At 37.2% G+C, this 14447-nt stretch overlaps 1 protein-coding gene across 1 annotated transcript in view; it reads left to right on the top strand.

Moving 5' to 3' along the window:
• LOC128697373 (cytochrome b-c1 complex subunit Rieske, mitochondrial-like) overlaps positions 1-9443 on the top strand; it is a 10692-nt gene extending 1249 nt beyond the window's left edge. Inside the window, exons 2-5 of the mRNA XM_070094007.1 lie at positions 306-449; positions 4533-4710; positions 8245-8393; positions 8975-9443. Of these exons, the coding sequence (XP_069950108.1) occupies positions 306-449; positions 4533-4710; positions 8245-8393; positions 8975-9114 (611 nt within the window). The 3' untranslated portion in view covers positions 9115-9443. The remainder of the gene's footprint in view (positions 1-305; positions 450-4532; positions 4711-8244; positions 8394-8974) is intronic.
• The last annotated feature ends 5004 nt before the right edge of the window (positions 9444-14447 follow it).

Below are 14447 nucleotides of genomic sequence, written 5' to 3'. Positions count from 1 at the left end.
AGTGATTATGTGAAATTTCAGCTTGAGATTAAGAATAAATTTTCATATCTCTAATGGGATATTTGGCAAGTACAGTATCATACCTGGTATTGCACACACTTCCCTTCTGGTTTGCCATTGATTTTTCAACTTATCAACATTGCAAAGTTATTTTTACTGTTATTTTGTTTAGGCATAATGTTCTAACCTAAATAGGCTTTTGTTTAATTTTTGGGAAGGTATTTTTTTTTTATTCAGGCTTACATAACTATGGTCTGTAATTATTTAAGTTGTCTATAACAATTCATACAGATTTTCTGTTTCAGCAAGCTCTCAAATACGATATGCCCATACGGATATCAAAGTACCAGACTTTAGTGCATATCGACGTAATTCTGTTAAGGATACCCATGTCAAAGCTGGTGAATCAGAAACTGCCCGAAAATCTTTCACATACCTGCTTGCTGGAGGTAAGAAATTTTGTATCATGTCTGCTACCTTATTACTCTATGCTAGTAGGAGGATAATTATTAAGTATATTTATTATCTGCAGATGCTTAAATATGTTAATGATTTATGTGCATTACTATGCATTTAGACAAATCCGTAGTTATACATAATCCATTTTTGAACTGATATAAATTAGACATTTGTGATTGGATTTATAAGCATTAAGAAGTTGACATTAACACACATGGTGTGTTGGAAAAATTAATATTGGTTAACGTTAAAAAACTTGTTAATAATTCAGTACGCAATACTGTACAGCAGTAAAACTTGTTAATAATTCATTGTTATACTGTAGTGGTTGCCTTTGTAACCATACAGCTGTTAACTGGATGCCAGGATTAACCAGATGTCCAAGCTGTATTAACCCTTTGACTGTTTTGGTCGTATATATACGTCTTGCGTGCTACTGTTTTGGACGTATTTATACGCATAAATTCTAGCGGCTTCAAATCAAGCAGGAGAAAGTTGGTAGGCCCACATCTGAGAGAGAGGGTGTGTGGTCAGTGTGCACCACATAAAAAAAATCCTGCAGCACACAGTGCATAATGAGAAAAAAACCTGACCGTTTTTTTTGGATTAAAACGCCGACTTTGCTGTGTATTTTTGTATAGTATTTATCGTTGTATTGTTGTTTTCATGAAGAAAAACATATTACAGAAATAGAGATGATTTTGATTAGTTTCACAATGAAAACGACCTTGAAATTGAGCTCAAAGTAGCGGAAATGTTCGGTTTTTACCAATGTTCAAGAGTAGGCAAATAACACCACACGTCCAATACACGTCAACTGGGGAGTCTAATATTCTTTCACTAGTGCACTGATATTATTTACACCATTTTTACAATAATGCAGTAGTCTGCATAACTGTAAATTTTGTATTTATTGTATGAATAAAAAATCAAAATAGAAAGCGATAGTAATATAAGAGGGGCCTAGAGACATGACTAATGAACAGAGGATATGTTATTTTAGTGCCAAGAATGTCTACATTGTTTATTCTGGACCCTATTTTGAAATTGGCATCTTCTTTAATTTGTGTGAAATTGGCCAAATTGCCAATTTCTGACCACTTTATTGGGTAGTTCAGATTGGTAAATGGGAGGTTTCTTTTACTCAACAGATAGAAAAAATGGAGTTCTAAAGAAATAGCTATGAGTTTGGACAACTGGAACAACAGAATTGGCCAAAAACAGGGCTCAAAGTTGGCGAAATTGCTGATGCATATACAGTGGACCCCCGAGTTTTGGCAGCCTCGACTTTCGCGAAATTCGACCTTCGGCGATTTTTTTTGGGAAAAATTTGGCCTCGAGTTTCATGAAAAAACTCGTGTTTCGGCGACCGTCTGGTACCCATCCGCCCGTCACCGCGCACACAAAGCCAGTCTCCCACGCCATTCACGCTCAGTGTGCCATTGTTTACCAACACGTGACCATCACCCTGCGGGTTCATACAATACATTTCATAATAATCCATTGTTTTTTGTGCTTGCAACTGCTAAATAAGTCATCATGGACCCAAGGAAAGCTAGTGCAATCCCTTTGGTAAATAAAGTGAGTGACAGGGATGTGGAAGAGTTGGTGGAGGACCACAGGGAAGAGCTAACCGCTGACGAACTGGAAGAGCTTCAACTGGAACAGCATCAGACCACAGCCGAGGAACTTTCTTCAGAGAAGAAGGAAGATGGAGTGGATGAGGTGCCTTCTTCAGTGATTAAGGACATGTGTGGAATGTGGAATGAGTTGCAAAGCTTTGTTGAAAAGTATCACCCTGACCAAGCTGAAACAAGCAGTATCTGCAACATGTACAATGACTGTTGTGTCCCACTTTAGGGAAATCTTAAAGAAACGCCAGAAAAAGACCTCTCTGGATAGATATTTTGTGCACCAGGGGTCCAGTGACTCTCAAGTTGTTCCCAGTGGCATTAAAAGAAGAAGGGAAGTAACCCCAGATAAGGACTTGCTACCTAAAGTCCTAATGGAAGGAGATTCTCCTTCCAGACAATAGTGTACACCTTCCTCCTATCACCACCTCCCATCTTCCATCCACCCAGAAGTCTTCAGTAAAGGTAAGTGTAATGTTATTATTATTTATTTTAAATGCATGTACTACTTGATTTCTGATTGTTTTCATTATGTAAATCTTTATTTAATTTGAAAAAAAATATTTTAATATTTTTGGGTGTCTGGAACGAATTAATTTTATTTCCATTATTTCTTATGGGGAAAATGGTTTAGAGTTTAGTGAATTTCGACCTTCAGCGGGCTCTCTGGAACAGATTAATCATGAAACTCTGGGGTCCACTGTATGTCGCCGAGACCGCTAACTTCGCGGGAGAGTAATTCCGTGAGTTTTCAACCAAATTTCGTACTTTTGGTGTCGCTACCATCAGGAAAAGATTCTCTATCATAAGAATTTTTTTTTTTCTCAAAAATTTTGCGACATAGAATGACAGTTTCAGAAAGGAGCTTGCGACAGTCAAAGGGTTAAAGTAGAAAGATAGGCACCTCTACGAATTGCACTGTGAGAGGGGGGAGTGTTACAAAATGTGAATCTTCATAAATAGTTTTTAAAGGTATTCTAGTAATTTATACAGAAATAATTTATATATGAACTGTGCTTTAGTAAATAAGAATTGCTCTAGCTTTCTACTAGCATGTGTGTTAAAACTCATAATTTTGGGGAGAAGTTTTTTCCTATCAGTACTGTACTGAGAAACTTTGGTGTCCCAGGCATACTTACGTTTTAGTTCACTTAACCCGTAAACGGTCCAAGCAGATCTACATTCACGTGTAGTGGTACAAAAGTAGATCTACGTTTTTTTTACACATTTTCAAATATAACAAAAAAAAAAGAAAGTAGATCAAAGTTTTTTTTACACATTTTCAAATGTAAAGAAACAAAAAGATGATCTACATTTTTTACATACTTTCAAATGTTGAAAAAACGTATATATACGTTCGGACCGTTTACAAGTTAAATAGATGGTATCATATTTAAAATATTTGTTCAACCCTTTTATAGTGTAGGCAGATAACTGATTTTCTGTTGAACCTAGTAAGTATAAATTGTATACCTCTTTCCTTATTTTTATGCATTGAATGTAAAATTTTTATCTTGACTGCACATTGAATTTTTAGTTGTTTAAGTTATATTTTCTGGCTTTCATGTATTATTGTGATTAGGATGTAATTTAAGATTTTTGGTTACTGTTACTAGCTTTTGGGTATGATTCACGATACTGCTAGTATGATAGTATATGTACTATGAAGAATTTAAATTTTTTTTTTTTTGACTATTTTTCCTTTATTGCAGTTTATTATAAAGTAGCCATTTATACAAAGTTTTGATCAGATGTCAGTTTTTCAAAGTGCCATATTTTCAGGACCCTTGCCCATTTTGGTCTGAAGCACATCTATAGCAAAATTTCACTCTAACCTGTCTAAAGTATTTACCACATGTCAAATACTCGACAATATATTCTGCATTAAAATATCTACTGGTATGACCTTACTCCCCAAAGAAAGGATTTCATAAGCTGTTGTTAACATTTAGGGATTATATTTTTTTGTGAAGTGTGCAGTAATAATGAGTACAATTAGAACCTGATCTTATACCTGCTTATATTTTCAAATACCCTATACTGTAATTGCTGCATGTGACTGCTCATTCAGTTCTGCTCCATGAGACAATATCCAGAACAGGAAGCATACTTAGATAATGTGTAAAGTTTCATTGAATGAATAGACAATCCACCCCAAGCCATGGCTTGGTCACGTCTCGTACAGAATCTTTGCTGGACATGCATGTTCCATGAAGACATGGAACTTTGGTGAAGAAATTACACTTTATGGTTATTGAAATTGCCTGTTCTTAGAATAAGACTATTAAAAAGGGGGCATAAGGAAAGAAAAAAAAAAATGGTGATTACTAACCAATTGTATACCAAAGATGTCCTGAAGGTATGTGTACTTGCAATCTCTTCTTTTGAATTCTTTTTATTGCATGAACACTGTGTATCGTTTCATAAAATAATTTTTTTTAGGTGGCACTGTTGCTGGGATGTACTGTGCTAAGACAGTAGTTACAGAATTTGTCTCCAACATGTCTGCTTCTGCTGATGTACTGGCCATGGCAAAGATTGAAATAAAGTTGGCTGACATTCCCGAAGGAAAATCTGTCACGTTCAAGTGGAGAGGCAAACCTCTTTTTATTAGACACAGGTAATGCTTTGATGGAAGATTGAACTGAATGTTTATAAAATACTAACTGTGATTTGCTCTGATGTGATATATTGTACAGTGGAACCTCAAAAATTGAACTTAATCCGTTCCAGGAGCTAGTTCTGAATTCGAAAAGTCTGAAATTTGAAGCAATATTTCCCATAAGAAATAATGGAAATACATTTAATCCATTCCAGAAACCCAAAAATATTCACACAAAAAATACATTTTATAGAGATTAATTACAGTTTTACATACAACAAATACTATAGTTTTTAATTATACATAGTACAATGCCTGCACTTTAAAGGAGGGGTTTGGGATATTGGCAGTTTGGAGGGATATGTTGTGTATCTTTATATGTGTATGCTTCTAGACTGTTGTATTCTGAGCACCTCTGCAAAAACAGTGATAATGTGCGAGTGTGGTGAAAGTGTTGAATGATGATGAAAGTATTTTCTTTTGGGGATTTTCTTTCTTTTTTGGGTCACCCTGCCTCGGTGGGAGACGGCCGACTTGTTGAAAAAAAAAAAAAAAAATATATATAAAATAGTGTTCAGCAGAAGTTTGTGGTTATAGGAAAGTGGGTGCAGGAGGGAAGAGGAGCGATTGGTGGAATGATGATGTAAAGAGAGTAGTAAGGGAGAAAAAGTTAGCATATGAGATGTTTTTACAAAGTAGAAGTGATGCAAGGAGGGAGGAGTATATGGAGAAAAAGAGAGACGTTAAGAGAGTGGTGAAGCAATGTAAAAAGAGAGCAAATGAGAGAGTGGGTGAGATGTTATCAACAAATTTTGTTGAAAATAAGAAAAAGTTTTGGAGTGAGATTAACAAGTTAAGAAAGCCTAGAGAACAAATGGATTTGTCAGTTAAAAATAGGAGAGGAGAGTTATTAAATGGAGAGTTAGAGGTATTGGGAAGATGGAGGGAATATTTTGAGGAATTGTTAAATGTTGATGAAGATAGGGAAGCTGTGATTTCGTGTATAGGGCAAGGAGGAATAACATCTTGTAGGAGTGAGGAAGAGCCAGTTGTGAGTGTGGGGGAAGTTCGTGAGGCAGTAGGTAAAATGAAAGGGGGTAAGGCAGCCGGGATTGATGGGATAAAGATAGAAATGTTAAAAGCAGGTGGGGATATAGTTTTGGAGTGGTTGGTGCAATTATTTAATAAATGTATGGAAGAGGGTAAGGTACCTAGGGATTGGCAGAGAGCATGCATAGTTCCTTTGTATAAAGGCAAAGGGGATAAAAGAGAGTGCAAAAATTATAGGGGGATAAGTCTGTTGAGTGTACCTGGTAAAGTGTATGGTAGAGTTATAATTGAAAGAATTAAGAGTAAGACGGAGAATAGGATAGCAGATGAACAAGGAGGCTTTAGGAAAGGTAGGGGGTGTGTGGACCAGGTGTTTACAGTGAAACATATAAGTGAACAGTATTTAGATAAGGCTAAAGAGGTCTTTGTGGCATTTATGGATTTGGAAAAGGCGTATGACAGGGTGGATAGGGGGGCAATGTGGCAGATGTTGCAAGTGTATGGTGTAGGAGGTAGGTTACTGAAAGCAGTGAAGAGTTTTTACGAGGATAGTGAGGCTCAAGTTAGAGTATGTAGGAAAGAGGGAAATTTTTTCCCAGTAGAAGTAGGCCTTAGACAAGGATGTGTGATGTCACCGTGGTTGTTTAATATATTTAATATACACCATACACTTGCAACATCTGCCACATTGCCCCCCTATCCACCCTGTCATACATTTTTACTTACCTTTATTGAAGATTGGTGATGGCATCTGGAAGATAGGGAGGAGGAGAGAGGGAGTTGGGGTTAGTGTTGGAAGGAGAATACCCCTCCATGAGGACTTCATGTAAAGCCCTCTTTGGGGTTACTTCCCTTCTGTCTTTTAATGCCACTAGGACCAGCTTGAGTGTCACTGGACCCCTGTCTCACAAAATAACTGTCTACAGTCCTCTGTTTCTGGTGCCTCTAACATTTCCCTAAAATGGGACATGGTTCTGTCACTGAACTTGTTACAAAGATGGCTTGTTTCAGCTTGCTCAGGGTGGTACTTCTGCACAAACATTTGGACATCATTCCACTTGGCACAAATCTCCTTAATCTTTGAAGAAGGCACCTCATCCACTCCCTATATTAACACCTTTCGCAGCATCAGCTTCCTTGATTTGTTCTTTCTTTGACAGGATAGAACCGATGGTCGACTTGTTTTTCCCATACATCCTGGCAAGCTCAACAAGTCTCACACCACTCTCATACATCTGTATTATTTCCTTCTTCACATCTATGGTGTTTCTCACTTTCTTTACCACAGGGGTGCCACTAGCAAGTTTCTTTGGGCCCATGGCAGCTTATTTCACAGTCCCACAAGCACTAAACACGACGAAATAATCATAAAATGCGTGAATGAGAGCGCAGGTTAGTGTTCACTCAAGCATAAACAAAGCTAGACTGCTCACGGCACCTGCGCGGGGACGTGGACAGAGCGGGCGGCAGACAGGTCCCGTACCCGGCGGTCCGAAAATGGGCGCGTTCGTTAATAGGGACACTGTCCGAAAAAATGGTCCTATTTTCGAAACGTTTGATATGTGATACGTTCGATTTTTGAGGTTCCACTGTATTTTGTTTTAAACAGGTTTGAATGAAGCCAGATAGATACGTATACTGCATTTTCAATAAGTTTAAATCAGGGTTGTAGGAAGGTGTATAGCAAGCTTTGTTAAATATTTGCCTGAAATGGTCAGAGAACAATTGAATGATTTTAGTGGCAGCATTAGATAATAGAAAAGCTAAATGCAAAAGCATACAAGGTCAACATAAAATATTCCCCACCGAGAAAACATGAAAAGTGATCATACCATGAATGGACACGACTCTATAGAGGAATAGGGTCATGGAACTACTTAATAAACGACATCTATCACAAGGAAATCTATGCAAGAAAATAGTACTATAGAACAGTAGCTTTGGCATAGATACCAGATAGAAGAAACACAAATGGAACAAAAAAACTTTCAAGAAATTTGGAAAATACAAAATGTTTTTTTCATGTACAAAATCCAAGTTAGAAGTCTGTATGTATTGTCCCTATACTTGAATATTCATACTCTAAAGAAGTAAGGAAAACCTTGAACAGTATGAATTGGTGTTCAGCGATCCTATTGCTGCCATGATAGCTGAACACCCAGATTGTTTATTCATGAACTGCTAGCCCTGTATATTATATATGGAATTTTATATTAGCACAAGTCCTTCAGACTTTAAAAGGAGACGTAGATAACATGTGCACATACTCAGCCCCTGTTGAACCAATATTAAAGAAAACTAGATGGGGGAGGTTGATTTTGTTGGAAGATAGGGTAACCAGAGATAGTAATTGTAGGAGACAGTGATGTTAATATTCATATGTAAAAAGGTTAGGGGGATATACGAGGTGTTTTCTCCTGTGAAAATATTCTGTATTGGCTACCTCTAAAAATACAATTAATGGCATGTCTACATGTTCCAATAAAAAAAATTCTATTACAGGACAGATACAGAAATCGAAACTGAAGCTAATGTTGATGTGAGCAGTTTACGTGACCCACAACATGACTCTGATCGCTGCACAGATCCCAAGTGGCTAATTGTTCTTGGGGTGTGCACCCATCTTGGTTGTGTACCAATTGCAGATGCTGGTAAGTTTGTATTACATATTAAATTAGTTTTTAATTAATGAAGGATGATACTGGTTGATAATTACTATAGTGTTTAGTTTTTGCTATTGCATAATTGTACACCTTTATTCTAGATATTTGAAATTTTAAGTCGCATACAAAATTTGACTTGCTGCCATTTATATGCTTTCCCCTCCCCCCACTCAAAATATAAAAAAAATTGTTAAGTTTTTTTTATCTAGGTTTATGACCCTTGTGGGTTTAGTGCTTAGTTTTGATTATAATATCTGGTTAGCTGGACTTGAGTCCTGGAGGTGGGAAGTACAATGCCTGCACTTTAAAAGGGGTTTGCGATATTGGCTGTTTGGAGTGACGTCTAAACTGTCGTATCTGAGTGCCTCTGCAAAGACAGTGATTGTGTCACCCTGCCTCGGTGGGAAACGGCTGACGTGTTAAAAAAAAAAAAAGTGGAAAAAATGGCATTCTGCTTTCCGGCCGGCAGTAGCCAGGAACGTAACCTGCCATATCAGTAGGGCCCTGCTGTATATTGTACTCAAAAATATTCTAAAATATTATCATCTTGATTTGTCATATAATTCCAGGTGAATTTGGTGGATATTACTGCCCGTGCCATGGTTCTCATTATGATGCATCTGGCCGCATCCGTAAAGGTCCTGCACCACTTAACTTGGAGGTTCCAGCACACGTCTTCACTGAAGATGGACTCCTCATTGTAGGCTAAATCTCAAGTGACTTCTTTCATAAAATTGTTTCTTACTATTAATATTAAAGAAGAGTTTAATTTAATAGGTGTTATTTATTGTTCACGATAAAACCATGTTACTAATAATGAGCTAAATTTGAGCATTCTCGTGGTAGTGGAAAACTGCAAAATTAACGGTGACAAATTTCTAAAAGATAAATTATCACAGGTTTGTAAATATGGGAACATGCATCCTTCTTGCCTTGTGTTGTAGATATTGTAAAGATGAGTTAGCAAACACGAACCACAGACGTGAGACTTGCTAGCCCACCTAACAGAAAACTGTAATATAAAACAAAATTTTATTACCATTTGCTTTAATTGACCCTACTGGTAAATTATTATATATACATATATGTCCTTTTACATTTTTTCAATACTGAAGCATAATTGGTGTGCATATGGTCTGCATTGTGATCAGATAAGGTGAGTATTTACTATTGGAATCAAGAAATTTGAATTTGATAGATCTTTTGCTCCTTCAGGGTCGAGACCCTTGCTCTCAAACCTGCTCTCAGGATCTCGGTAATTTAAAAAAAAAATTACTTTTTGTTGTGAAATCAGAGAATGTTTTTCTGAAGACAATAAAACAAAAAGTACAAAATTTGACGGAAAACTGATGAAATTACACTCTTGCATTTTGCTGCGTCAGTGATATTTACGTATTGACGATTTTTCCACTTTAGTCCAATTTTAGACTACTTGCAGTGTTCCAGATGACTAAATTCTTAGCTATTTCACTAGCATGTCTTCCATTCTTTCAATTGCACTCGAGAAACTGCCCATTCAACTATTTAAATTGCCCAATAAAGTGATCAGACATTGGTAATTTGACCAATTTCACACAAAATTCAAGATATGCCTATTTCAAAATAGGGTCCAGAATAAACAATGGAGACATTCTTGGCACTAAAATATAATTTTCTCTTTTTTACTTTATCACATTTCCAGGCCCTTCTTATATTACACTTGCTTTCCATTTTGAATTTTTATTTGCACAAAAAACAGATTTACTGTTATGCAGACTACTGCATTATTGTAATTGTATAAATGTCAGTGCATTCCTAAATGCATATTAGACTGGCCAGTTGGACACTTACCGGACAAGTGTTGTCATTTGTGTACTCTGGAATATCGGCAAAAATTTAATATTTCTGCTACTTTGAGCTCATCCTCAAGCTACTTTCAGTCCTGAAACCAATCAGAATTATCTCTATTTCTGTAATATCTCTTCCATCCTATATTGGACTGTCCTGTCTATTAACGAGCCCACATAATTTTTGTCCGACATCGTCGCCACTCTAACACCCTTACTTTATCTTCCCTCCTTGCTGATGGCCCCACCTTTGATACAGACTCCCTCAAGGAAGGTTCCTTGATGCTGATGAGGGGCTCTTGATCTTGGGAATTGGATCTGTGCTCCAGTTCCCTGAATTAAGCCTGAATACCTTTCACATCTCCCCACAGGCGCTGTATAATCCTACGGACTTAGCGCTTCCCCCCTGATAATAATAATTATAATAATAATAAATTTGACACAGACTTCCTCTTAGATTGCAACTGATTTATTAAACAAACTTTGATAATACTTCCTTTAGCACTCCTCACGGCCCTTTCTAAGACTACCTCTGTTATCCTTTCCACCCTTGTTATTCTGTGATCAGCATTACTGTCTGCCCTGTAGCATTGTGTGACCCTAGTGGGTTTAACTCTTCTTTTTTATTATATTAATACTCTTCTTTTCTATCACATGAGACAGACCGAGAATACAACCATAAAAACCACATGAAAATACACTGCAAAGTCGCTATTTTAAACCAGAAACACAGTCGCAGTTTTTTCTTTTTAAGGTGCATGCTTGCCACATACACGTTCTTTCATATCTAGGCTCAAATTTACTGCTCACAGCTTATCCGAGTGAGCTGAGCTCATGGTGTACTACGGGACCGACACTGACTTCAAAGCCGTGATGCAACGGGATCGACCCTGAAAGGGTTAATACCATAATAAAGGTCTGCATTAAGGTTTTTTGAGGATTATATGCAACACACTACTCTTTTAAGACAGTCTCCTTTTTGAGTAGGAGTGCTTATGGTCTTCATCATTGACATAATATTCATGTAAGAGTTTGATACTAGGCAGAGAAGAAACAGAGTAGTTCAAATAACTTGATTCAAGATCTTTCCAGCTTTAAGGCACCACAACCCTTGAAGGGAGGCAGCAGGAAAGGTTTGAATATAAGAATAAAATATCCCAACCTATCTCAAAAGTTTGATGTTTTAGAGCTCTTGATCCAAGGAATTAGAGGTGCTCTCCCTTGCCTTTGATGGAGACTTTACCTTTTTTTTATAGAAACTTTTCATAGAAGTATCTTTTTTATCTACTAACTATTGCACCAACTTTGATTTAATTTTACCTTGAGCATTCTACACTGCTGGCCCTTGCATATTCTTAACCTTGTATGTTCCTCTTTAGCACATCCCTCTTTGCAGTGCTGCATGACCCTCTTGGGTTTACTGCTTAGTCTATTATTATCTCCCCTTCCTTGGATTGAATTCGATTGCCTCCCATTCCCCAGGCACTATCAGCGCTGTGTGACCCTGATGGGTTTAGCGGCTAGTTATGATTATAATGATCTCCAAGGACTGTATGACCACCCCTATGGGTTTAGCACTATCCCCAGGAATATAATCCTTATCTTGTTCCTCCAGATGAGTTTTAGAATTTAACTTTATAATAATAAATTCCTCCAGGTGCTGTATGGACCCCTACTGGTTTAGCGCACTCCATGAATGTAATGTATGACTCCTATGGGTTTAGTGTTCTTGATTATAAAAATACTTTACACAACACCTCCCTCACTCTCCCACCTTCTCCCTCCTCTTCCTTTTTTCTATGGACCATTCTGAATTAAAATGCTTTCAGCTAAGATATTCTGCCTCATGTCCATGCGTAGCAACAGCAACATAGATGAGAAAATGAACTTCATTTGGCCTTGACATATCTACTGGATTTTGAACCTTGTTTCTAAATACAGTCCCTTCAAGGGAGGTTCCTTGATGCTGGTGAGGGGCTCTTGCTCTAGGGAATTGGATCTGTGCTCCGGTCCCCTGAATTGAGCCTGAGTACCTCTTCATCCCCCCCCCCCACAAGTGCTGTATAATCCTACTGGTTTAGTGCTCTCCCATGATTATTATTATATTCAAAATACAGTAAGTCCTCGACTTACGAGCACATTGGGGGACCTCCTGAATTGTCTATTATTATTTTTTTTTTTCCCAACAAGTTGGCAGTCTCCCACCGAGGCAGGGTGACGTCTTCAACTAACGAACATGTTGGGGACCTTCTGTATTATGCATAATATACACATTAATGATACAATGCAGAAGATTCTCACCGTGTTTGTAAGTAGAGGACTTACTGTACAAGGATAACGCTGTTGTGAGCCTTGTCATGTCGCCAACGGGAAAAGCCCAGGCAGGGACAACACCGACGAACCCACATCAATCAACTATCAACTATTGTGAGGACATCTCTTAACTATGGCATACCACCAAGAAATTGAAATTCCTGTGTGTATGGCAATATCTTGAAAATTGAAATAAATTATTTTCTTTCAGATTGATGCTGTATAACCCTTGTTGGTTTAGCACTTTCTTAGATTATAATAACAATAATCTTACAGATTGAAAAAGTGCATTTTCATGAATCAAATAAGATTAAAATGAGTATATTCTAACTAAAACTTAAGGTTTTATGGTTTAACCCCTCAAGGGAGGTTCGTTGATGATGGTGAGGGGCTCTTGATCTAGGGAATTGGATCTGTGCTCCAATTCCCTTAATGGAGCCTGAATATCTTCGCCCCCCCCCACAGGCGCTGTATAATGTTACGGGTTTAGCTCTCCCCATGATTATAATAATAGTAATTTATGGTTTAAGTTGAAAAAATGATCTGCACCAATGATTTTTTTTTTTTTTTTACAATTTATTAGTGCTAAATTTAGAGTTTTTCAGTATTTTTTAAATGTTTAAGCTGTATAGTCCTTGTGGCTTAGCGCTTCTTTTTGATTATAATAATAATTTAAATGTTTAAGACTGTATGATACTTTCTTATGATGTTAAATGTGTTTAAGGTGTTTTAGCAATGCTCTATGACCCTTATAGGTGTGTAGCCCTTGTGGCTTAGCTTTTCTTTTTGATAATAATAATAATAATATGACCCTTATAGGTTTAGTCCCTTGTAGTTTAGCGCTTCTTTTTGATTATAATAATAATAATTATAGGTTTAGCACTTAGCTATGATTATAATAGATATTTTAATACAGGCAGCACCTGCTCTACAGCGCTTCGGTTTAGTGTTGGTTTTCTCGTGTTTTCACGGTCGCTCTTACGTGCTAGAACTTTAATTTGTGTCATCAATCCTATACGATACATCCCTCTAGCGCCTGGAACCAATCTTGGGCGGAAAACATTATATACTGAGTCAAAAAAGGAGAATTAGTGTGCACTGCGTAGCAGAGTTTACTGCCAGAGGGGAATCATAGGCCTGTGTCCCGTGTGGAAAAAAATAATAATAATTGAACTTTTCATGTCAGAGGAAAGAAAGTCTCCCTGATATCATTGAGTATACATAGTGTATAGTGTATACTACAGTGGCTCCCTAGTATATTGATGATAAAGGCTAAAGTGTCATTTGAAAACAGGTGAATTTGTAAATGAAGTGATAAGCCTATAGAGGAAGGTGCCAGAAGTCGCCAGAAACTTACCACAGGTCAGCTGTTTTTAATAATCTTCCTGGCCTGCTAGTGTACTCGCATATAATCTAGTGATACCAGTGAATAGCAGAATACAGTGTTGTAGTAGCAACTAACCAGTATTATAATGGTACTTAGTGGAGTGGAGTGACTTTCATTAGTTTCTTTTCTTGAAATACGAGACGTTACTGTGAATTTCATATAACCTGTAGTTACCAGCGGTCGCAATATACACAACGAGAAGCAATTATTACTACAGAAAAAGCGTCCTTCCTCCAAAATTTGCACCAGTCAACTATAGTGATAATATAGCATTTATTGCGGTGGAGATGGAAAAAAAAAAAAAAAAAAAAAAAAAAAAAACAAAAAAAAAAAAAATAGAAAAGCCAGATACAGCGATTGATAAACAAGGAGGTGACCGTTCGTCATTGTAGGAGCTGCCAGATATCACCGGCTCTTCAACACGCAAGTTATACTTTTGTATCAGTCAAATCACATATTACTCGGGTAGATAATTTCCAGTAGATCCTTCATGTGTTAGCTCAAATCACCGACCAG

The sequence above is a fragment of the Cherax quadricarinatus genome, chromosome 44 (assembly GCF_038502225.1).
Source record: "Cherax quadricarinatus isolate ZL_2023a chromosome 44, ASM3850222v1, whole genome shotgun sequence".
Classification (NCBI taxonomy): Eukaryota; Metazoa; Arthropoda; class Malacostraca; order Decapoda; family Parastacidae; genus Cherax; species Cherax quadricarinatus.
This window is presented reverse-complemented; position numbering and strand designations above follow the sequence as displayed.